We start from the raw sequence: 25,881 nt of genomic DNA, 5'->3' as shown, positions 1-25,881 counted from the left end.
ATAAATTTATCAGGTAAGCATAAATTTTGTTTTTTAGTTGCTATCTCTTCTGCTCAGAGTTTCTGAGCTTTCTGCATTACAATGCGACTCGCCTTATCTTATATTCCATTCTGATAAGGTGGTTTTGCTTACTAAACCTGGATGCCTTCCTAAGGTTGTTTCAAATAAGAATATTAATCAGGAAATTGTTGTTCCTCCTTTATGTCCTAATCCTTCTTCTAAGAAGGAGCGTCTGTTACATAACCTGGACGTGGTTCGTGCCTTGAAGTTTTACTTACAAGCGACCAAGGATTTCCGTCAAACATCTTCTCTATTTGTTGTTTATTCTGGAAAGCCTAGGGGTCAAAAAGTTACGGCTACCTCTCTTTCTTTTTGGCTGAAAAGCATCATCCGTTTGGCAAACGAGACTGCTGGACAGCAGCCTTCCACATGGGCTTTTAAAAACGATGCTTCTGTTGAACAGATTTGTAAGGCTGCGACTTGGTCCTCCCTTCATACCTTTTCCAAATTTTACAAATTTTATACTTTTGCTTCTTCTGAGGCTATTTTTGGGAGAAAAGTTCTTCAAGCAGTGGTGCCTTCTGTTTAGGTATCTGTCTTGTCCCTCCCTTTCATCTGTGTCCTGTAGCTTTGGTATTGTATCCCACAAGTAAGGATGAATCCGTGGACTCGTCATTTCTAGTAGAAGAAAAGGAAATTTATGCTTACCTGATAAATTTATTTCTTCGATACGACGAGTCCACGGCCCTCCCTGTCATATAAGACAGATTATATTTTTGTGTTCAAAACTTCAGTCACCTCTGCACCTTTTTAGCTTTTCTTTTCTCTTCCTATACTTTTGGTCGAATGACTGGGGGTGGAGAGAAGGGAGGAGCTATATATACAGCTCTGCAGTGGTGTTCTTTGCCACTTCCTGTTAGCAGGAGGATATTCCACAAGTAAGGATGAATCCGTGGACTCGTCGTATCGTAGAAGAAATCAATTTATCATGTAAGCATAAATTTCCTTTTTTGGTCTGTGACCTCTCTAGTCATGCTTGCTCTTACAAATGGATTGGAGACTGTCCTCTCTCAGAGTATAGTCTTAATCATCCTGACAAGCGTTTCTGGTACTGGTAGATCCCTCAGCATTCCTTGTAACACGACCCAGGCAGCTGGAAGAAAGCCTTCGGACTAAGACCTAGAGTCCTACGATTATCCCTGGGTACAGGTCCAACAAATGAATGTTTTGTGTTTTTTGTTTTTTCTAATTTTAAGAGATTTAGATTTCCAGTTTCAAACGCAGAAGGTTGAGGGATCGACTAGCCCTCTGGTTCTATTTGAGACCTTCCTTTATGGAATTTTCTTCTGAAAAAAGATCTTCTCAGGGTCTTTCATTCTTCTAAGCCTAGTTTTTCTAGGCTGACTACTTGGAGATTGAACGCCTAGTCTTGTCTAGACGGGGGTTTTCAGTCTTGGCAATTTAAAGTTTCAGGTTTGTAAGCTGGTATTGTGTACAATTTACCATTAAGTATGGCATATATTTTTTTTTTCTTTCCTGGTGTGAATCCAGGGGTTTCTCTTGGAGTCAAGGGAGGGTTCCGGGCATACTGTCTTGTCTTCAGGAGGGCCCGGAGAAGGACTTTTCAGTCAGTTTCCTTAAAGGCCAGTCCTTTTTATTCTTTCATACACATCTGGCTGACCTACCAGATGTTTGTTTTTTCTCAGGACTTAGTCAAGGCCTGTGTTTAAATCTGTCGCTACTTATGGGAGTCTTGTTCTTGTTTTTCGAGTTATGAACAGACTCAGTTTGGATCTGCGCACTCTGATATTAGATTTTATTACTTCGGTTGGTTGGGTCTCAGAGCTTTCGGCTCTGCATGGGACTGTCCCTTATTTCTCTCATGCGAATAGGGGGTCTTTTGTACCCAATTGGTTTTCATTCCAAGGGGTGTCGAACCACAATTTCAATATGGAAGTTGTGGTTTCCTTTGTTCCTTTCTATCTCTTCTTGGTAGGAACGTCTGTGGCACAACCTGGATGTTGTGCGTCCTTTGAAGTTCTGTTTGAATGAGTCTTCTTCCCTTTTTGTTAGAATCTGGTACACGTATCGAAGAGAGGACTTCTTCCTCTTCCCTGTCCTTCTGTTTGGGAAGTGTTATTTTGTTTGCTTATAGACAGCTGGACAACGGCTTCCTGGGAGGATTTAATTTTCTTCTTCCTGGGCCTTTTAACATGAGGCTTCTGTGGAAAGAATCTGCAAGGCGGCCTTTTGGTCATCGTTGCATATTTAATAAAAAAAAAAAAAAAACGGTAGTGCCTTTATTTTTATGTACGCCTGTCTTGTTCTCCCTCCCTTCCATTCTGTGTCGTCCTAGCTTGGGTATTGGTTCCCACTAGTAATTGAATGGATTAGTAGACTCTCCATGCCATTGGAAAGAAAACAAAAAATGTATGCTTACCTTATAAATTCTTTTCTTTCCTGGCATGGAGAGTCCACGACCCGCCTTTATTTTTAAGACGGCGTTTCTCTATTTTAAACCTCAGGCACCTTTTATACCCTTGTGTCATCTTCTCTTTCCGTGGTACTTCAGCTAAATGACTGGGAGTTATGGGAAGTGGGAGGGATACTTAACCGCTCTGCTGGGGTGTTCTTTGCTTTCCCCTGGTGGCCAGGAGTGGAATTCCCACTAATAATTGAATAGGTTCGTGGACTCTCCATGCCAGGAAGGAAAACAATTTCAGATAAGCATAAATTTTGTTTTCTCACATGAACAAGAAGAGCTTAGTGTTGATTTTCTGGCAGTGCAGTATTACAGGTCATTTCCCCATCCTTCTTTCTCAGGGTGTGTTTTGTTAAAGGACGTTAAAATACAGTAGAATTGCATAAGCATAGAGGGCATAATTAAAGTGAAGGTAAACTTTGGTGAATGAAAGACCGTTTTTTAAAAATACTATTCAAAACAGGGGCACTTTCATTCATCAAAGTTTACAAAGCAGCCGTTTTGATTAAAAACTTTTTTTTTTTTTTTTTCACAGCCAGAGCAGCTTCCGCCTCCTGGAAATCCCCTCTTCACATGTCAGCAATGACTAATCCGGCTTCCTCCAATCACAGCATGGCCTCAGGCAATGACCACCCTGGGGGGAAAGCTGTGATTGGAGGAACCTGGATTAGTCATTGCTGACGTGTGAAGAGAGGATTTCCAGGAGGGGGAAGCTGCTCTGGCTGTGAAAAGAAAAAAAGGTAAGTTTTTAATCAAAACGGCTGATTTGTAAACTTTGATGAATGAAAGTGCCCCTGTTTTTAATAGTATTTTTTAAAAAATGGGCTTTCATTCACCAAAGTTTACCTTCACTTTAAGACAATTCAATAACTTACTGTGAAGTACAATTTTCACATTTGTCAGTCTTGAAAAAAATGAAATAAAAAAAAAAAATCAAAAGCTCTTTTAAATTTGTGGGCCCTACAGTACCATATCATACCCCACAACTGTCTCGATTTTTGCGGGACAGTCCCGATTTTAGGGGTCTGTCCCGCATTGCCCCATGCATTAAAAAAATGGGGCTTCTCTATGATGGTGTGGCGAAGGGAGGTACCTTTTTTCAAGAGTTCTTAGAAGCCAACATTTTGGCTATTCCGAAAGAGGGGAAAGATCCGATGCTGTGTGAGAGATATCGACCCATCTCCCTCATCAACGTTGATGTGACGATCTATGCTAAGGTTCTGGCGACTAGAATGGGGCGGCATCTACCCTCATTGGTCCACCTAGACCAGGTGGGGTTTGTGCAGGGGCGGCAGGGCACCGACAACACCCGCAGATTACTAAACATCTTTATGGAGGCGGCCGACATGGGTCTGACCCTGTCACTAGACGCAGAAAAGGCGTTTGACAGGGTGGGATGGGAGTACATGTTAGAGGTCCTAGGAGTGTTTGGGATCCCGCACTCCTTTTGTAAAGCGATTGCGGCACTCTATGCCCCCCCCCCCCCCACAGCTGTGGTCAAGGGACTTGGCTTCAGCTCCCCTAGAATCCGTATTTGCAATGGAACTAGACAGGGGTGTCCTCTGTCCCCGCTCCTATTTGCACTTGTCATTGAACCCCTTGCAGAGGCAATCAGAAGCAAAACTCGGATCCAGGGCCTCCAAATACATGATTCACTTCAGAAACTAGCCCTCTTCGTGGATGACCTTACCTTATTCATCACAGACCCGGGATCATCACTCCCATCCTTGATGTCCTTAATAGACTCTTTTGGTGAGATCTCCATCTATGTATCTAAAACGGAGGCCTACATGTTACAACTTAAATCAAGCGGAATAGAAAGCCCTCAAGAGACAATATGCCTTTAAATTGTCACTAAGAGGGATACAGCACCTGGGGGTGTTCTTGTCCCATGATAGAGATATTGTCCTCCAAGATAAATATACTACTCTTTTGAAAGAGATCGATACACTATTGAAGTCGAAAAAATATGATGAAATATCCTGGATGGGCAGAATTGCAGCCCTAAAGATGATTCTCCTCCCTAAATTGACTTATATTATGAGATGCATCCCAATTCCGGTCTCGGCGAGAATACTAAGGAATTTCCAAGCTTCATTCAACGCCTATGTTTGGAACAGCAAGAAGCCTAAGGTCGCGGCGGCCACATTGCAGGTCTCCGTAGAACGTGGAGGCTTAGGCCTCCCGAGTGTCCAATTATATCATCAAGCAGCAATGATTTCCCACGTCTCAGCGTGGGGGCGGGATTTCCCATCCACGAGGTGGAGAGAACTGGAACACGCATCCCTGTTGGCATACATGGATCTTTCAGATCTCTTATGGTTCCCACCACACTTGGCCTCACAGATCACCATTTCCAATCACTAGGTCAACGGTTGCCAATTGACATGGTATAAGCTGCGGCATAACCTATTGATTGCCCCCCAGCCTTCACCCATCCACCCCATTTTTGCTCTTCTCCAGGGACTCCCCAATGTGAGACTTAGTAACTGGAGACAACTGGAAATCACCTCACTGGGAGATTTCTACCTTGATGACAACCTTCTCTCACCCCAAGAAATGGTGTCGAGGTTTGCTATCCCTCGCCACCTGGAATTTGAGATTGCGATCACTCGTGAAAGCATGGGGATTCCTGACCGACAAGATCAGAAGTCCCCACCATTTGGGAGATTAGATGAAGAACGGGCCTCCAACTATTTAAACTCCTCACTACTCACTATAGATGCCTACTGGGAGACTGAGCTACGACAGACCCACACAACATTAGAATGGACTAAAGCCATCACAATGACTAAGTCTGCACTGCACTGTGTGACAATGTATGAACTTTACTTCAAAATCAAAACTAGATGGCATCTTACCCAGACTAAACTACAGACCTTATACCCTGACCACTCGTCAGTTTGCTGGATGGTTTTCAGTATATATTTCCTTTTTGTAGACTGTCAGTTTCATATCTGGGAAATGTTTTTTTATGAAAATGTATTTCTTACCTGGGGTATAGTCTCTTTCAAATTGACTGTCTTTTAAATTCGCGGACAGAATTAGACTCGTTAAGACACAAAATGTCTTAGTTGACGCCGAGTCCTTCACAAGGTTGCATCATCTATGACGCGAGTGTGTCGTTTTTGGCGCCAAAAAATATTTTTCTGTTTGTTGTGCGTCATACTTGACGCCAAATATTTTCATTATTTAAGACCCCAATCCTATTTGCCTCTTGCCTTTTTCTATGTCAGAGGGCTATGCTGTTTGCATTTTTTTCCCATTCCTGAAACTGCCATATAAGGAAATTGATAATTTTGCTTTTTATGGTTTTTTTTTCTTACATTTGCAAGATGTCTCAATCTGATCCTGTCTCAGAATTCACTGTTGGATCCCTGCTGCCTGATAACCGTTCTACCAAAGCTAAGTGCATTTGTTGTAAACTTGTGGAGATTATACCTCCAGCTGTGGTTTGTAATAGTTGTCATGATAAACTTTTACATGCTGAAAATGTATCCATCAGTAGTGTTGCTGTTCCCTCAACATCTAATGCACAATATATACCTATACATTTTAAAAGAATTTATTTCTGATTTTATTCAGAAGGCTTTGTCTGCCATTCCGCCTTCTAATAAACGTAAAAGGTCTTTTTAAAACTTCTCATAGAGTTGATGAAATTTCAAATGACCGGCAACATACTGATTTATCCTTCTGTGATGAGGATCTGATTCAGAAGATCCTGCCTCAGATATTGACACTGACAAATCCTCTTATTTAAAATGGAGTATATTCGTTCTTTATTTAAAGAAGTGTTGATTACATTAGATATGGAGGAAACTAGTCCTCTTGATATTAAAACTAGTAAACGTTTAAATTCTGTTTATAGACCTCCTGTGGTTATTCCAGAGGTTTTTCCAGTTCCTGATGCTATTTCTGATATGATTTCTGAAAGGAATAGGCCTGGTACTTCTTTTTTTCCTTCTTCAAGGTTTAAAAAATTGTTTCCTTTGCCAGCAGTTAGATTGGAGTTTTGGGAAAAGATTCCCAAAGTTGATGGGGCTATCTCTACTCTTGCTAAACGTACTACTACTCCTACGGAAGATGGTACTTCTTTTAAAGATCCTTTAGATAGGAAACTTGAATCTTATCTAAGGAAGGCTTATTTATATTCAGGTCATCTTCTTAGGCCTGCAATTTATTTGGCTGATGTTGCAGCTGCTTCAACTTTTTGGTTGGAATCTTTAGCGCAACAAGTATCCGGATCATGATTTGTCTAGCATTGTTAACTTGATTCAACATGCTAATAATTTCATTTGTGATGCCATTTTTGATATCAAAATTGATGTTAGATATGTCTAGCTATTTTAGCTAGAAGAGCTTTGTGGATCAAATCTTGGAATCCTGATATGATTTCTAAGTCAAGATTGCTATCTCTTTCTTTCCAAGGTAATAAGTTATTTGGTTCTCAGTTGGATTCAATAATTTCAACTGTCACTGGGGGGAAGGGAGTTTCTTTCATGTAATATGCAAGAGTCCATGAGCTAGTGACGTATGCGATATACAATCCTTCCCAGAAGGGGCAAAGTTTCCCAAACCTCACAATGCCTATAAATACACCCCTCACCACACCCACAATTCAGTTTTTCAGACTTTGCCTCCTATGGAGGTGGTGAAGTAAGTTTGTGCTTAAGATTTCTACGTTGATATGCGCTTCTCAGCATTTTGAAGCCCGGTTCCTCTGAGTACAGTGAATGTCAGAGGGATGTGAATGGAGTATCACCTATTGAATGCAATGGTTTTCCTCACGGGAGATCCATTTCATAGGTTCTGTTATCAGTCATATGGATTCATCTCCTACCTCCCTTTTCATATCGATGATATACTCTCATATTCCATTACCTCTACTGATAACTGTTTCAGTACTGGTTTGGCTATATGTGGATGGGTGTCTTTTGGTAAGTATGTTTTTATTACTTAAGACACCTCAGCTATGGTTTGGCACTTTATGCATTGATATAAAGTTCTAAATATATGTATTGTACTTATATTTGCCATGATTCAGGTTTCAGTATATTTCCTTTTGCAGACTGTCAGTTTCATATTTGGGAAATGCATTTTTTAAATTTGCGGGCAGAATTAGGCTTGCAAGGGCGCAAAATGCCAAACTATATTGCGTCATTTTTGGCGCAAAGTTACGTTCGATGACGCAAATTCGTCATTTCCGGCGTCTTTGACGCAGAGTGTGTCATTTCCGGATGTTAGCGCCAAAATATTTTCTCTGTTCATTTGTGCGTCATACTTGGCGCCAAATATTTTCATTATTTAAACCTCATTCCTATATGCCTCTTGCCTTTTTTCTCTATCAGAGGGCTATGCTGTTTGCATTTTTTTCCCCCATTCCTGAAACTGCCATATAAGGAAATTGATAATTTTGCTTTATATGATGTTCTTTCTCTTACATTTGCAAGATGTCTTAATCTGATCCTGCAGTAATAGTACATTGCCTGCTGCTGTTCTTTTAACATCTAATGTACAAAACATACCTGTGAATTTATAACAATTTTTTTGCTGCTTCTATTTAGAAGGCTTTGTCTGCCATTCTGCCTTCTAATAAATGCAAAAGTCTTTTAAAACTTCTCATAGAGTTGATGAAATTTCAAATGACCTAAAACATACTGAATTATCCTCTGATGAGGATCTATCCGATTCAGAAGATCCTTCCTCAGATAATGACACTGACAAATCTACTTATTTATTTAATGGAGTACATTCGTTCTTTGTTGGAGAACATTTCATTTCTGTTTATAAACCTCCTGTGGTTGTTCCAGAGGTTTTTCCAGTTCCTGATGCTATTTCTGATATGATTTCTAAGGAACAGAATAGATCTGGTACTTCTTTTATTTCTTCTTTAAGGTTTTAAAAATTGTATTCTTTGCCAGCAGTTAGATTGGAGTTTAAAAATCCCCAAAGTTGGGGTTCTCTCTACTCTTGCTAAATGTACTTCTATTCCTATGGAAAATAGTATTTATTTTAAGATCCTTTAGATAGGAAACTTGTATCTTATCTAAGGAAAGTTTATTTATTTTCAGGTCTTTTTCTTAGGCCTGCAGTTTCTTTGGCTGTTGTTGCAGCTGTTTCAGCTGTTTCAACTTTTTGGTTGGAAACTTTAGCACAAGTAGTATCGGTTCATGATTGGTCTAGCATTGTTAACTTGATTCAACATGCTAATAATTTCATTTGTGATGCCATTTTTTTAATACTATCAAAATTGACGTTAAAGGGACAGTCTACACCAGAATTTGTATTGTTTTAAAAGATAGATAATCCCTTTATTACCCATTTCCCAGTTTTTGCATAACTAACACATTTATAATAATATACTTAACCTCTGTGATTATCTTGTATCTAAGCCTCTGCAAACTGCCCCTTTTTTCAGTTCTTTTGACAGACTTGCAGTCTAGCCAATCAGTGCCTACTCCCTGATAACTTCTCGTGCACGAGCACAGTATTATCTATATGAAATACGTGAACTAACACCCTCTAGTGGTGAAAAACTGTTAAAATGCAATCTGAAAGAGGTGGGCTTCAAGGTCTAATAAATTAGCATATGAACCTCCTAGGTTCAGCTTTCAACTAAGAATACCAAGAGAACAAAGCAAAATTGGTGATAAAAGTAAATTGGAAAATTGTTTAAAATTACATGCCCTATCTGAATCATGAAAGTTTATTTTGGCCTAGACTGTCCCTTTTTAAATCTAGGTCTTTAGCTATTTTAGCTAGAAGAGATTTGTGGCTTAAATCATGGAAATGCTGATATGACTTAAGTCGAGATTGCTATTTCTTTTCTTCCAAGGTAATAAATTATTACCTTTCACAGTTGGATTCAATAATTTCAACTGTCACTGGGGGGAAGGGAGTTTTTTTGCCTTAAGATTATGATCTAAGGGTAAATCTAAAGCTTCTAACCGTTTTTGTTCTTAAATAAGGAACAGAAATTTTATTCTTCCCCAAGGCATCTATTTCCATTTGGAAGCCTTCTTCAGATTGGAATAAATGCAAGCCATTTACGAGATCAAAGCCAGCCTCCAAGTCTGCATGAAGGTGCAGTTCTTTTCCAGCTCAGCCGGCAGGGGGCAGATTAAGATTTTTCGAAGTTGTTTGGGTCAATTTGGTCCAAAATCATTGGATTCAGAATATTGTCTCTCAGGGGTACAGATTAGGATTCAGGGTAAGACCTCTTGTGAGAAGATTTTTCTCTCACGTATTCCAGTAAAACCAGTAAAGGCTCAGACTTTCCTCTAGTGTGTTTCAGGCCTGGAGTTATCAGGGGGTAATCATGCCAGTTCCGTTTCAGGAACAGGGTCTGGGGTTTTATTCAAATTTATTCATTGTCCCTAAGAAAAAGATTCATTCAGACCAGTTTTGGATCTAAAAATTTTGAATCAATATGAAAGAGTACCAATTTTCAAAATGGTGATTATAAGGTCTATTCTGCCTTTTGTTTAGCAAGGGCATTATGTGCCCACAATAGACTTACAGGATGCATATCTTCACATTCTGATTCATCCAGATTGCTTTTTAGTTTCTGAGATTCTCTCTTTTAGACACGCATTACCAATTTGTTGCTCTTCCTTTTTGGCCTAGCGACAGCTCTAGGAATCTTTTCTAGGTTCTAGATGTCCTACTCTCTGTTATCAGAGGATGAGGTGGTCCTTATTTGGACAATATCTTGGTACTTGCTCAGTCTTTAAGTTCTGCAGAATCTAACACAAATTACCTACTGTTGTCTCTTTATAGACATGGTTGGAGGATCAATTTACTAAAAAGTTCCTTGATTCCTCAGACAAGGGTCACCTTTTTAGGTTTCCAGGTAGATTCAATATCCATGATTCTTTCTGAACAGACAAGAGACAATTTAAATTGGTTTCAGCTTGTCGGAACCTTCAGTCTCTAATTTTTTCCTTCAGTAGCTATGTGCATGGAAGTTTTAGATTTTCATGATTGCAGCATTGAACGTACTTCCTTTTGCTCGTTTTCGTGTGAGACCTCTCCAGCTTTGTATGCTGAATCAATGGTGCTGGGATAATGCAAAGATATCACAATTAATATCCTTAAATCCCAACGTTCGATTATCTCTGACTTGGTGGTTAGAACACCATCGTATAGTTCTAGGGGCCTCTTTAGTTCGTCCAACCTGGACTGTGATCACAACAAATGTGAGTCTTTTCAGGTTGGGGAGCTGTTTGGGGATCTTTGACAGCACAAGGGGTTTGGAAATCTCAAGAGGCGAGATTACCAATCAATATTTTGGAACTCCGTGTAATTTTCAGGGTTCTTCAGACTTGGCCTCTGTTGAAGAGAGAACCGTTCATTTGTTCTCAGACAGACAATATCACAGCTGTGGCATATGTCAATCATCAGGGTGGTACTCAGTCTCCTAGCTATGTAAGAAGTATCTTGAATACTTTCTTGGGTGGAATCCAGCTCTTGTCTAATTTCTGTGGTACATATCCCAGGTGTAGACAATTGTGAAGCGGATTATCTCGGCCATCAGACTTTACATCCGGGGGGGAGTGGTCTCTCTATCCAGATGTGTTTTCTCATCTAAATAAGAAACTTCCCAGGTACCTGTCCAGGGTTCTTCAGGCGAAAGCAGTGGATTCGTTGACACGTCCTGGGTGTTGCCAACCTGCTTATATTTTCCCGCCTCTAGTTCTTTTTCCAAGAGTGATATCCAAAATCATCATGGAACAGTCATTTGTATTGCTGGTAGCTCCAGCATGGCCTCACAGGTTTTGGTATGTGGATCTTGTTTGGATGTCCAGTTGCCAACCTTGGCCTCTTCCATTAAGGTCAGATCTTCTGTCTCAAGGTCTGTTTTTCCATCAGAATTTCAAATCATTAAATTTGAAGGTATGGAAATTGAATGCCTAGTGCTTAGTCATAGAAGTTTCTCTGACTCAGTCATTAATACTATGTTACAGGCTCATAAATCTGTTTCTAGGAAGATTTATTATCGAGTTTAGAAGACTAATATTCATGGTGTCCTTATCATAAATTCATTTGGACATTCTTTTAGAATTTCTAGAATTTTGCAGTTTATTCAGGATGGTTTGGATAAGGTTTTGTCTGCAAGTTCCTTGAAGGGATAAATCTCTGCATGTTCTGTTTCATTTTACAGAAAGATTGCTAAAGCTTCCTGATATTTACGGTTTTATACAGGCTTTGGTTTGTATCAAGCCTGTCATTCATTTTCTCCTCCTTGGAGTCTTAATTTGGTTTGAGGGCATTTCAGGCGCCTCCATTTGAGCCTATGCTTTTTTTGGACATTAAACTACTTTCTTGGAAAGTGTTGTTCCTTTTGGCCGTTTCTTCTGCTAGAAGAGTTTCTGAATTATCTGCTCTTTCTTGTATATCTCCTTTTTCTGATTTTTCATCAGGATTAGGTGGTTTTGCGGGCTTGTTGTCCTTTTCTTGTGTCCTAATCCTAAGAATTATTTTAAGAAATCCTTATTTGAAATATGTTGAAGCTACTAAAGATTTCAGGAAGACTTTAGTCTATTTGTTATCTTTTCTGGTTCTAGGGAAGGTCAGAAGGCCTCTACCGTTTCCTTGGCTTCGTCGTTACAGCTTTTGTTTCATTCAGCTTATTTGGGGTCGGGTCAAGCCCCGCCTCAGAGAATTACAGCTCATTCTATTCGATCAGTCTCCACTTTGTGTGCCTTTAAGAATGAAGCTTTGGTTGATCAGATTTGCAGGGCCGCAACCTGGTCTTCTTTGCATACATTTACTAATGTCTACCGTTTTGATGTATTCGCTTCTTCAGAAGCAGTTTTTGGTAGAAAAGATTTTCAGGCAGCTGTTTGTTTGATTCTTCTGCTTATGTTTTAAGTTTTTATTTTCATTTATGAGAATAAACTTATATATTGGGTTGTAGATTAATTTTTCAGCGAAAAATGGCTGTTTTTATTTTTATCCCTCCCTCTCTAGTGACTCTTGCGTGGAGTTCCACATCTTGGGTATTGCTATCCCATACGTCACTAGCTCATGGACTCTTGCCAATTACATGAAAGAAAACCTAATTTATGTAAGAATTTACCTGATAAATTAATTTCTTTCATATTGGCAAGAGTCCATGAGGCCCACCCTTTTTTATGGTGGTTATGATTTGGTTTTGTATAAAGCACAATTATTTCCAAATTCCTTTGTTGATGCTTTTTACTCCTTTCTTTATCATCCCACTACTTGGCTATTCGTTAAACTGAATTGTGGATGTGGTGAGGGGTGTATTTATAGGCATTTTGAGGTTTGGGAAACTTTGCCCCTCCTGGTAGGATTGTATATCCCATACATCACTAGCTCATGGACTCATGCCAATATGAAAGAAATGAATTTATCAGGTATGTTCTTACATAAATTAGGTTTTTTATCTTGAGGCAAAAAAAACATAAGGGTAAATCTAAAGCTTCTAACCGTTTTCGTTCCTTTCGACATAAGGAACAGAAATCTAATCCTTCCCCAAAGGAATCTGTTTCCAATTGGAAGCCTTCCTCAAATTGGAATAAATCCAAGCCATTTAAGAGATCAAAGCCAGCCCCCAAGTCCGCATGAAGGTGCGGCCCTCATTCCAGCTAAGCTGGTTGGGGGCAGATTAAAAATTATCAAAGATGTTTGGATCAATTTGGTCCAAAATCGTTGGATTCAGAGTATTGTCTCTCAAGGGTTACAGAATAGGATTCAGAGTAAGACGGCCTGTGAGAAGATTTTTTCTCCAACATAGGTGTGTCCGGTCCACGGCGTCATCCTTACTTGTGGGATATTCTCTTCCCCAACAGGAAATGGCAAAGAGCCCAGCAAAGCTGGTCACATGATCCCTCCTAGGCTCCGCCTACCCCAGTCATTCTCTTTGCCGTTGTACAGGCAACATCTCCACGGAGATGGCTTAGAGTTTTTTAGTGTTTAACTGTAGTTTTTATTATTCAATCAAGAGTTTGTTATTTTGAAATAGTGCTGGTATGTACTATTTACTCAGAAACAGAAGAGAGATGAAGATTTCTGTTTGTATGAGGAAAATGATTTTAGCAACCGTAACTAAAATCCATGGCTGTTCCACACAGGACTGTTGAGAGCAATTAACTTCAGTTGGGGGAACAGTGTGCAGTCTCTTGCTGCTTGAGGTATGACACATTCTAACAAGACGATGTAATGCTGGAAGCTGTCATTTTCCCTATGGGATCCGGTAAGCCATGTTTATTACGATCGTAAATAAGGGCTTCACAAGGGCTTATTAAGACTGTAGACTTTTTCTGGGCTAAATCGATTCATTATTAACACATATTTAGCCTTGAGGAATCATTTTATCTGGGTATTTTGATATAATAATATCGGCAGGCACTGTATTAGACACCTTATTCCTTAGGGGCTTTCCCAAAGCATAAGCAGAGCCTCATTTTCGCGCCGGTGTGGCGCACTTGTTTTTGAGAGGCATGGCATGCAGTCGCATGTGAGAGGAGCTCTGATACTTAGAAAAGACTTTCTGAAGGCGTCATTTGGTATCGTATTCCCCTTTGGGCTTGGTTGGGTCTCAGCAAAGCAGATACCAGGGACTGTAAAGGGGTTAAAGTTTAAAACGGCTCCGGTTCCGTTATTTTAAGGGTTAAAGCTTCCAAATTTGGTGTGCAATACTTTTAAGGCTTTAAGACACTGTGGTGAAAATTTGATAAATTTTGAACAATTCCTTCATGTTTTTTCGCAATTGCAGTAATAAAGTGTGTTCAGTTTAAAATTTAAAGTGACAGTAACGGTTTTATTTTAAAACGTTTTTGTACTTTGTTATCAAGTTTATGCCTGTTTAACATGTCTGAACTACCAGATAGACTGTGTTCTGAATGTGGGGAAGCCAGAATTCCTATTCATTTAAATAAATGTGATTTATGTGATAATGACAATGATGCCCAAGATGATTCCTCAAGTGAGGGGAGTAAGCATGGTACTGCATCATTCCCTCCTTCGTCTACACGAGTCTTGCCCACTCAGGAGGCCCCTAGTACATCTAGCGCGCCAATACTCCTTACTATGCAACAATTAACGGCTGTAATGGATAATTCTGTCAAAAACATTTTAGCCAAAATAAACACTTGTCAGCGTAAGCGCGGCTGCTCTGTTTTAGATACTGAAGAGCATGACGACGCTGATATTAATATCTCTGAAGGGCCCCTAACCCAGTCTGATGGGGCCAGGGAAGTTTTGTCTGAGGGAGAAATTACTGATTCAGGGAACATTTCTCAACAGGCTGAACCTGATGTGATTGCATTTAAATTTAAGTTGGAACATCTCCGCATTCTGCTTAAGGAGGTATTATCCACTCTGGATGATTGTGACAAGTTGGTCATCCCAGAGAAACTATGTAAAATGGACAAGTTCCTAGAGGTGCCGGGGCTCCCAGAAGCTTTTCCTATACCCAAGCGGGTGGCGGACATTGTTAATAAAGAATGGGAGAGGCCAGGTATTCCTTTCGTCCCTCCCCCCATATTTAAAAAATTGTTTCCTATGGTCGACCCCAGAAAGGACTTATGGCAGACAGTCCCCAAGGTCGAGGGAGCGGTTTCCACTTTAAACAAACGCACCACTATACCCATAGAGGATAGTTGTGCTTTCAAAGATCCTATGGATAAAAAATTAGAAGGTTTGCTTAAAAAGATGTTTGTGCAGCAGGGTTACCTTCTACAACCAATTTCATGCATTGTCCCTGTCGCTACAGCCGCATGTTTCTGGTTCGATGAGCTGATAAAGGCGGTCGATAGTGATTCTCCTCCTTATGAGGAGATTATGGACAGAATCAATGCTCTCAAATTGGCTAATTCTTTCACCCTCGACGCCACTTTGCAATTGGCTAGGTTAGCGGCTAAGAATTCTGGGTTTGCTATTGTGGCGCGCAGAGCGCTTTGGTTGAAATCTTGGTCGGCTGATGCGTCTTCCAAGAACAAGCTACTTAACATTCCTTTCAAGGGGAAAACGCTGTTTGGCCCTGACTTGAAAGAGATTATCTCGGATATCACTGGGGGTAAGGGCCACGCCCTTCCTCAGGATCGGCCTTTCAAGGCAAAAAATAAACCTAATTTTCGTCCCTTTCGTAGAAACGGACCAGCCCAAGGTGCTACGTCCTCTAAGCAAGAGGGTAATACTTCTCAAGCCAAGCCAGCTTGGAGACCAATGCAAGGCTGGAACAAAGGAAAGCAGGCCAAGAAACCTGCCACTGCTACCAAGACTGCATGAAATGTTGGCCCCCGATCCGGGACCGGATCTGGTGGGGGGCAGACTCTCTCTCTTCGCTCAGGCTTGGGCAAGAGATGTTCTGGATCCTTGGGCGCTAGAAATAGTCTCCCAAGGTTATCTTCTGGAATTCAAGGGACTTCCCCCAAGGGGGAGGTTCCACAGGTCTCAGTTGTCTTCAGACCACATAAAAAGACAGGCATTCTTACATTGTGTAGAAGACCTGTTAAAAATGGGAGTGATTCATCCTGTTCCATTAAGAGAACAAGGGATGGGGTTCTACTCCAATCTGTTCATAGTTCCCAAAAAAGAGGGAACGTTCAGACCAATCTTAGATCTCAAGATCTTAAACAAGTTTCTCAAGGTTCCATCGTTCAAGATGGAAACCATTCGAACTATTCTTCCTTCCATCCAGGAAGGTCAATTCATGACCACGGTGGATTTAAAGGATGCGTATCTACATATTCCTATCCACAAGGAACATCATCGGTTCCTAAGGTTCGCAGAAGGAACGTTTGTTGCACAATTTGGATGTTGTTCGCGCTCTAAAATTCTATTTAGATGCTACAAAGGATTTTAGACAAACATCTTCCTTGTTTGTTGTTTATTCCGGTAAAAGGAGAGGTCAAAAAGCAACTTCTACCTCTCTCTCTTTTTGGATTAAAAGCATCATCAGATTGGCTTACGAGACTGCCGGACGGCAGCCTCCCGAAAGAATCACAGCTCATTCCACTAGGGCTGTGGCTTCCACATGGGCCTTCAAGAACGAGGCTTCTGTTGATCAGATATGTAGGGCAGCGACTTGGTCTTCACTGCACACTTTTACCAAATTTTACAAGTTTGATACTTTTGCTTCTTCTGAGGCTATTTTTGGGAGAAAGGTTTTGCAAGCCGTGGTGCCTTCCATTTAGGTGACCTGATTTGCTCCCTCCCTTCATCCGTGTCCTAAAGCTTTGGTATTGGTTCCCACAAGTAAGGATGACGCCGTGGACCGGACACACCTATGTTGGAGAAAACAGAATTTATGTTTACCTGATAAATTACTTTCTCCAACGGTGTGTCCGGTCCACGGCCCGCCCTGGTTTTTTAATCAGGTCTGATAATTTATTTTCTTTAACTACAGTCACCACGGTACCATATGGTTTCTCCTATGCAAATATTCCTCCTTAACGTCGGTCGAATGACTGGGGTAGGCGGAGCCTAGGAGGGATCATGTGACCAGCTTTGCTGGGCTCTTTGCCATTTCCTGTTGGGGAAGAGAATATCCCACAAGTAAGGATGACGCCGTGGACCGGACACACCGTTGGAGAAAGTAATTTATCAGGTAAACATAAATTCTGTTTTTTCTCTCACGCATTCCAGCGAACCCAGTAAAGGCTCAGGCTTTCCTGAAGTGTGTTTCAGACCTGGAGTTATCAGGGGTAATCATGCCAGTTCCGTTTCAGGAACAGGGTCTGGGGTTTTATTCAAATCTATTCATTGTCCCAAAGAAAGAAAATTCATTCAGACCAGTTTTGGATCTAAACATTTTGAATCAATATGTAAGGGTACCAACTTTCAAGATGGTGACTATAAGGACTATTCTGCCTTTTGTTCAGCAAGGGCATTATATGTCCACAATAGAATTACAGGATGCATATCTTCATATTCCGATTCATCCGGATCACTATCGGTTCCTGAGATTCTCTTTTCTAAACAAGCATTACCAATTTGTTGCTCTTCCTTTTGGCCTAGCGACAGCTCCAAGAATCTTTTCAAAGGTTCTCGGTGCCCTACTCTCTGTAATTCTGAGGGCGAGGTATTGCGGTGTTTCCTTATTTGGACGATATCTTGGTACTCGCTCGGTCTTTACGTTCTGCAGAATCTCACACAAATCAACTAGTGTTTCTTCAAAGACATGGTTGGAGGATCAATTTACCAAATAGTTCTTTGATTCCTCAGACAAAGGTAACCTTTTTAGGTTTCCAGATAGATTCAGTGTCCATGACTTTGTCTCTAACAGACAAGAGACGTTTGAAATTGGTTGCAGCCTGTCGGAACCTTCAGTCTGTCATTCCCTTCAGTAGCTATGTGCATGGAAGTTTTAGGTCTCATGACTGCAGCATCGGACGCGATCCCCTTTGCTCGTTTTCATATGAGACCTCTCCAGCTTTGTATGCTGAACCAATGGTGCAGGGATTATACAAGAATATCAGTTAATATCCTTAAATCCCAATGTTCGACTTTCTCTGAATTTTTTGTTAGATCACCATCGTATAATTCTAGGGGCCTCTTTCGTTCGTCCAACCTGGACTTTGATCACAACAGATGCAAGTATTTCAGGTTGGGGAGCTGTTTGGGGATCTCTGACAGCACAAGGGGTTTGGAAATCTCAAGAGGCGAGATTACCAATCAATATTTTGGAACTCTCTTCAATAGAGGCCAAAACTGAAGAGCCCTGAGAATTGCACAGAGAACCATTCATTTGTTTTCAGACAGACAATATCACAACTGTGGCATATGTCAATCATCAGGGTGGGACTCAGTCCTCAAGCTATGAAAGAAGTATCTGGGATACTTTTTTGGGCGGAATCCAGCTCCTGTCTAATTTCTGAGGTTCATATCCCATGTATAGACAATTGGGAAGCGGATTATCTCAGTCGTCAGACTTAACATCTGGGAGAATGGTCTCTCCACCCAGATGTGATTTCTCAAATTGTTCAGATGTGAGGGCTTCCAGAAAGAGATCTGATGGCATCTCATCTAAACAAAAAACTTCCCAGGTACCTGTCCAGGGATCCTCATGCGGAAGCAGTGGATGCGTTGACACTTCCATGGTGTTATCAACCTGCTTATATTTTCCCGCCTCTAGTTCTTCTTCCAAGAGTGATCTCCAAAATCATCATGGAGCAATCGTTTGTGCTGCTGGTGGCTCCAGCATGGTCTCACAGGTTTTAATATGCGGATCTTGTTCGGATGTCCAGTTGTCAACCTTGACCACTTCCATTAATTCCTATGGGGCCCATTTAACAAGCTCCGTAGGGAGCTTCTGGGCCCATGTTTCTGGCGCGTCTTCAGACTCGCCAGAAACACAAGTTATGGAGCTGCGGTCTAAAGACCGCTGCTCCTTAACCCTGTCCGTCTGCTCTGAGCAGGCGGACAGGAATCGCCAGAAATCAACCCGATCGAGTACGATCAGGTTGATTGACACCCCCTGCTGGCGGCCGATTGGCCGCGAGTCTGCAGGGGGTGGCGTTGCTCCAGCAGCTCTTGTGAGCTGCTGGTGCAATGCTGAATACGGAGAGCGTATTGCTCTCCGCATTCATCAAGGTCTTGCGGACCTGATCCGCAGTGTCGGATCAGGCCTGCAAGACCTTTCTTAAATAGGGGTCTATACATTCTTTGGACATTTAAACTACTTTCTTGGAAAGTGTTGTTCCTTTTGGCCATCTCTTCTGCTAGTAGAGTTTCTGAATTATCTGCTCTTTCTTGTGAATCTCCTTTTCTGATTTTTCATCAGGATAAGATAGTTTTGCGGACGTCATTTAAATTCTTACCTAAGGTTGTGAATTCTAACAACATTAATAGAGAAATTGTTTTCCCTTTTTTGTGTCCTAATACTAAGAATTTTTTGGATGTGGTGAGAGCTCTGAAATATTATGTTGCAGCTACTAAAAGATTTCAGGAAGACTTCTACTCTATTTATCTTTTCTGGTTCCAGGAAAGGTCAGAAGGCTTCTGCCGTTTCTTTGGCATCGTGGTTAAAACCCTGCCTCAGAGAATTACAGCTCATTCTACTAGATCAGTTTCCACTTCTTGGGCTTTTAAGAATGAAGCTTCAGTTGATCAGATTTGTAAAGCAGCAACTTGGTCTTCTTTGCATACATTTACTAAATTCTACCATTTTGATGTATTTGCTTCTTCGGAAGCAGTTTTTGGTAGGAAAGTTCTTCAGGCAGCTGTTTCAGTTTGATTCTTCTGCTTATGATTAAAATTTTTATTTTTTGAGAATAAGCGTATATTTGGTCTCCCATCTCTGGTCCACTTGGATCAAGTGGGGCTTGTTATGGACCGACAAGGCTCTGACAACACACGCAGGCTTCTAAACTGAATCTGCAGATATGGGCCTCCCATTACTCACCCTGTCGATTGACGCGGAGAAGGTGTTTGACAGGGTGAGATGGGATTATATGTTCCTAACCTTGAAAGCTTTTGGCATACCACCCAAACTTTGCAAAGCCATTCAGCTAAAGTGAGAGGGGTGGTATTTACCTCTCCACCTGTTTTGATCACTAATGGAACGAGGCAGGGATGTCCGCTCTCTCCTATCCTGTATGTGCTATCTATTGAACCTCTGGCTGCTGCCTTTAGACAACAGAGGGAGATCCAAGGCCTCATAATCCATGACCTAGAGCAGAAACTTGCCCTATTCGCGGATGACCTCACTATCTTTTTGTCCGACCCAATGTCCTCCCTACCCCCTCTCTTCACCCTACTTGAACTATTTGGCACTCTGTCACATTAAAAAGTTAATGTATTCAAAACTGAAGCTTACTCCTTGGGACTCCCACTGGAGGACCTTAAGAGTTTACAAAAAATCTATCCCTTTAAGTAGTCAACCGAAGGTATTAAGCACTTGGGGGTTTTCCTCTCCCATGACAAGAGTGTGATAATGGCAAATAACTACTCCCCCTTATTGATAGATATGTATTCCCTCCTCAGCTCAAAGAGATACGAGATCTATTGGCTCAGCCGAGTGGCTGCAACCAAGATAATACTTCCTAAGATCACTTATCTCTTCCGCTGCCTTCCTCTAATGGTCCCTCAGAATATCCTTACCCGATTTCAACGACTTATCTCTGACTATATTTGGGGAGGGGAGAAGCCTAGAGTAGCGGCTCATATACTACAAAAAACGGTAGAGAGGGGAGGGATCGGACTTCCACATGTCAGATCCTATCATGAAGCCGCAATGATCACCCATGCTTCTGCATGGAGCTCTGAACTTCCACAAACCAGATGGCGAGAACTGGAACAGGCTTCCCTCCCGGCCCATGTCAAACCTGAGGACCTCCTCTGGATGGCGAATCACGGTCTTCAGTCAATTGCCCTTTCTAATTTGATTGTCAGGGAATGCAGGAAGGCGTGGGTACACCTACGCAACCAATATGATCGCTCCCCACCCATCCCCAGTCCAACCAGTCGTAAGTCTTCTTCTAACTCTTTCCAACTTTTCCATCGGGACCTGGAGAACTTCACAATTATGAATAATTGGTGACTTTTACCATAACAGCTCACTGAGCCAGTCGGACTTGATAGCGAAGAGGGGACTCCCCCTAAGCTCCTCTGACCTAACCAGATTAAGATCCCAACTGCGAGCGTGGGGCTTCCTTCCTGAGACACTCCGAGATACAACGCTATGGGAAACCAGATGGACAACCAACCTTTAGCTTCACAAGCCCCTATCCGTCCACTACCAATGCCTTCTGGGCGACAATTCTTCCTTCGAAACTCCTCATACTTTGGCATGGGGAAGAGATCACTCAATACAACAATGGCAACGTGCCATATCTGATACCAGGATAACCATACACTGTGTACCGGTGTATGAACTCTTCTATAAGCTTCTGACCCATTGGCATTTCTTGCCAACCAAACTGCAGAAATTCTATCCTGCAACATCAGGGCTGTGCTGGAGGGGATGCGGAGGGCGAGGCAAACCTACGCATATATGGTGGGATTGTCCCCTACTCGAGAACTTTGAGGTTTGGGAAACTTTGCCCCTCCTGGTAGGATTGTATATCCCATATGTCACTAGCTCATGGACTCAGGTAAGTTCTTGTTTTATATAGTGGTGTTTTTTTGTTTTTTGGTTAGTTTGGGTTTTTTTCCCCCTCGGGCAAAATTGGCTGTTTCAACTGACAAAATAAAGATAAACCAGCTACATGTAAACAATTCAATACACTGCAGTATACTTACAACATAATTGCCTAATGCATCTCTCAAACCCTTCATGCAAACATTGTTGCAGTCGCAGGAGAGCAACTTTCTGGTTTATAGCAAAAATACTTCATGCAATCTCTTGATTCAAACATTGCAGACGCATACATATAGTGCTTGAATGCTTCTTATCCTATCTTGGTATGCTCTCACGTGAAGGAGTGAAGTTTCAACACCGCATACCAAGAGAGAGTACATATAGTGACAGAAGTAAATTGGAAAGTTGTTGTGATCCATTTTTTCCTGCTGGAATGGATTCAGTTGGATACAAATAGTTCATTTACCTGTAGGTGGGAGAGAGAACATTTTAGTACTTCTTTCTGGGGGGGGGGGGTTGGGGTTTTTTTTTTCACTCCCTTCAATATCAGCCCACGTGATTGTGCTGTATTTTAAATGAACAGAAACTGCCATTTCATATATAAACCTAAATGAGCCTATCTCCATAGTTTTCAAACTGTGCAGCTTGTATTGGAAGCACAGTAAGGGGGGAAACTGTTCCTTTCATTTTAAATATTAACTGGGCTCTTTTTGATATGTATTTATATTTTGGAGATGTTAGATGGGTGGTATTATAACCCTTTCTATCTTATAACAGTGTTCTCCACAGAAAATGTTGCCAGCCGGGTGCCATTATGAAGTAGTAGGTGGGGGCAATGTAATATTTTCTAATATTATATAATTTTCTGCTATCCAAAGCACACATTTAATTGCATTTTTTAACATTTTGTATAATAAAAATTTAACTTTTTTTAATTGGCTAATTTTAGCTTAATGTTGGCTAAAATTGTTAGCCAGGTGTTCAGCAAAATCAGCTGGTTGTTGCATTCGCTAACAAGGTCCTGGGGATAATACTGTATAAGAAAAAAAATATTGCTGGGTTAAATGTGTTTTTTTTTTTTTTAACATTTTTCTGTTCAAATTTTTTCACGTTAATTGTTGCTATTTAGTTTCAATCAGATTGTAACAGCATTGGCTCAGCACCTGCAACACCTGTAATGCAGAGGAGTGTACCAAAGAAGAATGAAGATAAGGAAAACTGTGACTCTAAGGTGGGAAAGGATGAAAATCCCTTTTTATCGCCAGCTCCATGGACGCCAATCACAAAGAAGAACCAGACTGAAAAGAAAGGAATACTCACCACCCCAAACCATAATAATGTTCCAACAAAAGGTATAAAACCATTGTACTTTTGTAGAGGAAGAAAAGGGGATTCCTTCTACTGTTCTACTGCACTCCTATTTTTTTTGGACTGCAGACCACTATAGATAAAGAAATGTATCTATAGATATAGCTATGAGTTGGGATCTGCAATCTTGCAAACAAGTGATCCACCAGGGGCTGGTTTGGCAAAATAGTCTCAAAAATATGCCATATTCCCTGGATTTGTGTATGATAAGGACAAAAATGTTTTTAAAGTATTAACTCTCTTGAGACCGTTTCCTGTTTTGGTGAACCGTTTTTCCCTGTTAGGCCTGAAGGGGAAACAGTCCCCAAAACATCACTACTTTTACTATAATTAATTATCTTTTTTTTTTTTTTTTTCATACACCTCCTTTAAGAGCATTACATTTTTGTGTAATGTGTGTATAAAATATATTTTCTAGCCTTTCAGAAACATTTTCACCTACAGACAAACCAAAACAGCTCCCAAACATGCAAATATAAGTGTTAGAGACTATAAAGTCAAAATTAAGCTTTCATGATTCAGCGATAGCATGCATTTAAAAAATAAAAAAACAAACCTTACATAATCAAATTTACAAAGGACTAAACTTAGGTAGGCCCAGAAGCACCAATGCACTACTGGGACCTAGATGATCGCATTGGGTGAGCCAATGATGAGATCTTTGTGTCCTGCACCCAATCAGTAGCTAGCTCCCCGCAGCGCATTGCTGCTCTTTAGCCCACCTAATTATGGTTTTCATCAAAGGATACCCAGAGAGCAAACTACATTTATAAAAGAATTGGAAAGTTTAAGATTGCAGCCTATATCTGAATCGTGAAAGTTTTAGTTTTACATTTAAACCCTACCCTGACAAAAGTACCACCAACACATTGTCATAGTAACCCCTTTTAGTATGTAAATACAGCCATAATAGTGCAAATGGTGAAATCCACTTCTGTAAGAAGTCTTACAACATAGCTGATCCAAAAGAAGCTGCTGTGTCATGTCGCCATTGCGCCATGTACATTGCTTTCATACCACTCTGGTGCTATTATGTTTTCCTGGCTTTCTGTGCTTTCATGATAGTCACAGTAGTGTGTTTGCTGATGATGACTACAACAAAGTTCAGGTTTCTCAGATGCTCCTGTCTGCATTGTACCTGGTCCTTGCCGCAGGGCAAATTTTACGTGTGTTTTTTTTGTTTTGTTTTTTAATCCCACTCTTGAGCAAGTAAAAAAAATAAAAAAAAAAAATAGTAAAGGGTCCTAGTATGCCTTCTACCCCTCTAGATATTAAAGTTTATGACCTTTTTCACTAGCGTTAGGTTTGCAGTCCAGAAGACTATCTAGTACCCTTGCTGGGGTTCAGCTTCTTGTAGGCATATTTCCCGTAAATAATTCGTTTTCTAATCTATATATTTTTTATTTATTTTTTTCTTCCCCAATTGCAGGTGGCCCTCGGTTTACAACGGTTTAATTTGCACCGTTTCAGAATAACAACCTTTTTTTCAGTCATGTGACTGCTATTGAAAAGCATTGAGAATCAGTGCATTGATTAAAATAGCCAGTAGGTGGAACTGTCCGCTTGTTTTGCAGCAAAGATATGCAAGCCAAGCAATCTGAAATTAATCAGTTTAACCAAACCTGAGCTATTGAGCAGATTTCAAAGGAACAAGATCTTCCTGTCTATAAATCAGTCCAGATAGGAATGCATAGAAATAACTGTTTGAAAAATGCAAGTAAAGTCTGTGTTGTGTGATTATTTTATTAGGTTTATAATGCTGTTTAGCAAATGTTTTTGTTAATTTAACTTAGTTTAATTATATATTCTGTGTTGTGTGATTATTTTAATAGGTTAATAATGCTGTTTAACCTTTAAAGTCTTCATTTCAAAGCTTTAAAAATAATGTATTAGGTGTTACTTATGACAATTTTGAGAGGGGCCTGGAACCGAACTCCCTCACTTCCCATTGACTTACATTATAAACTGGGTTTTAATTTACAACGGTTTCGATTTACAACCATTCCTTCTGGAACCTAACCCCGGCGTAAACTGAGGGCTACCTGTACATTAATTGCTTTCATAGGTCTTTGTCCTTGTTTTCAAATAAAGGCTGACATACTTCAGAATTATAACTAATCACACAACACAGACTTTACTTGCATTTTTCAAACGGTTATTTCTTTGCATTCCTATCTGGACTGATTTATAGACGGGAAGATCTTGTTCCTTTGAAATCTGCTCGATAGCTCAGGTTTGGTTAAACTGATTAATTTCAGATTGCTTGGCTTGCATATCTTTGCTGCAACACAAGCGGGACAGTTCCACCTACAGGCTATTTTAATGATTGCACTGATTCTCAATGCTTTTCAATAGCAGTCACATGACTGAAAAAAAGGTTGTTATTCTGAAACGGTGCAAATTGAACCGTTGTGGAGCAGTCTTGGCACCTCTTAACCCCTTGCATCAATCTTCGTTATCTAGGTCTTGAACTACTGAGAGGGTAGGGGAAGTGGGAGGAATAATTAATGCGCTGTGGTGTCTTTGCCTCCTCCTGGTGGTCAGGTGAAGTATTTCCCATAGGTTATGAATGGAATTAATGAACTCACTGCCAAGAAAGAGAAAATAATTTATCAGGTAAGCATAAATTATATTTTATAGCAGAATGTTTTTTCTTTGACTTACCAAAAGGATGGAGCATACTAGAACTGTTTCCAATACTGTAAACATGGATCCTCAGATCCACTAACTTTGCGATTCAGTTGAAGTGTATTGCACAAACATGTTACTGTTGGACCACCAGCACAACTTTGGCATGCATCAGGTGATCCATACAAGAATTGCAGTCAATCTAATGGTGCTATTTCCTCTAAAGGAGTCTGGCCTCCCTCTGATGGTTCTTTAAATCCTGGTGCATAATCTGAGTCCTGGCTCTTTGTTTCTGAAATGTTGGCGGATATGCCTCTTCCAAGTAAGTGCAGAAGATCTAAGTCTGACAATC

At 40.7% G+C, this 25,881-nt stretch overlaps 1 protein-coding gene across 1 annotated transcript in view; it reads left to right on the top strand.

Moving 5' to 3' along the window:
• MELK (maternal embryonic leucine zipper kinase) overlaps positions 1–25,881 on the top strand; it is a 267,107-nt gene that overhangs the window by 128,349 nt on the left and 112,877 nt on the right. The window contains exons 13-14 of the mRNA XM_053700016.1: positions 4,946–5,293; positions 22,663–22,898. Coding sequence (XP_053555991.1) covers positions 4,946–5,293; positions 22,663–22,898 — 584 coding nt within the window. The remainder of the gene's footprint in view (positions 1–4,945; positions 5,294–22,662; positions 22,899–25,881) is intronic.

The sequence above is a fragment of the Bombina bombina genome, chromosome 2 (assembly GCF_027579735.1).
Source record: "Bombina bombina isolate aBomBom1 chromosome 2, aBomBom1.pri, whole genome shotgun sequence".
NCBI classification, from domain to species: Eukaryota; Metazoa; Chordata; class Amphibia; order Anura; family Bombinatoridae; genus Bombina; species Bombina bombina.
Note: the sequence above shows the minus strand (reverse complement) of the source record. Positions and strands in the feature narration are given on the sequence as shown.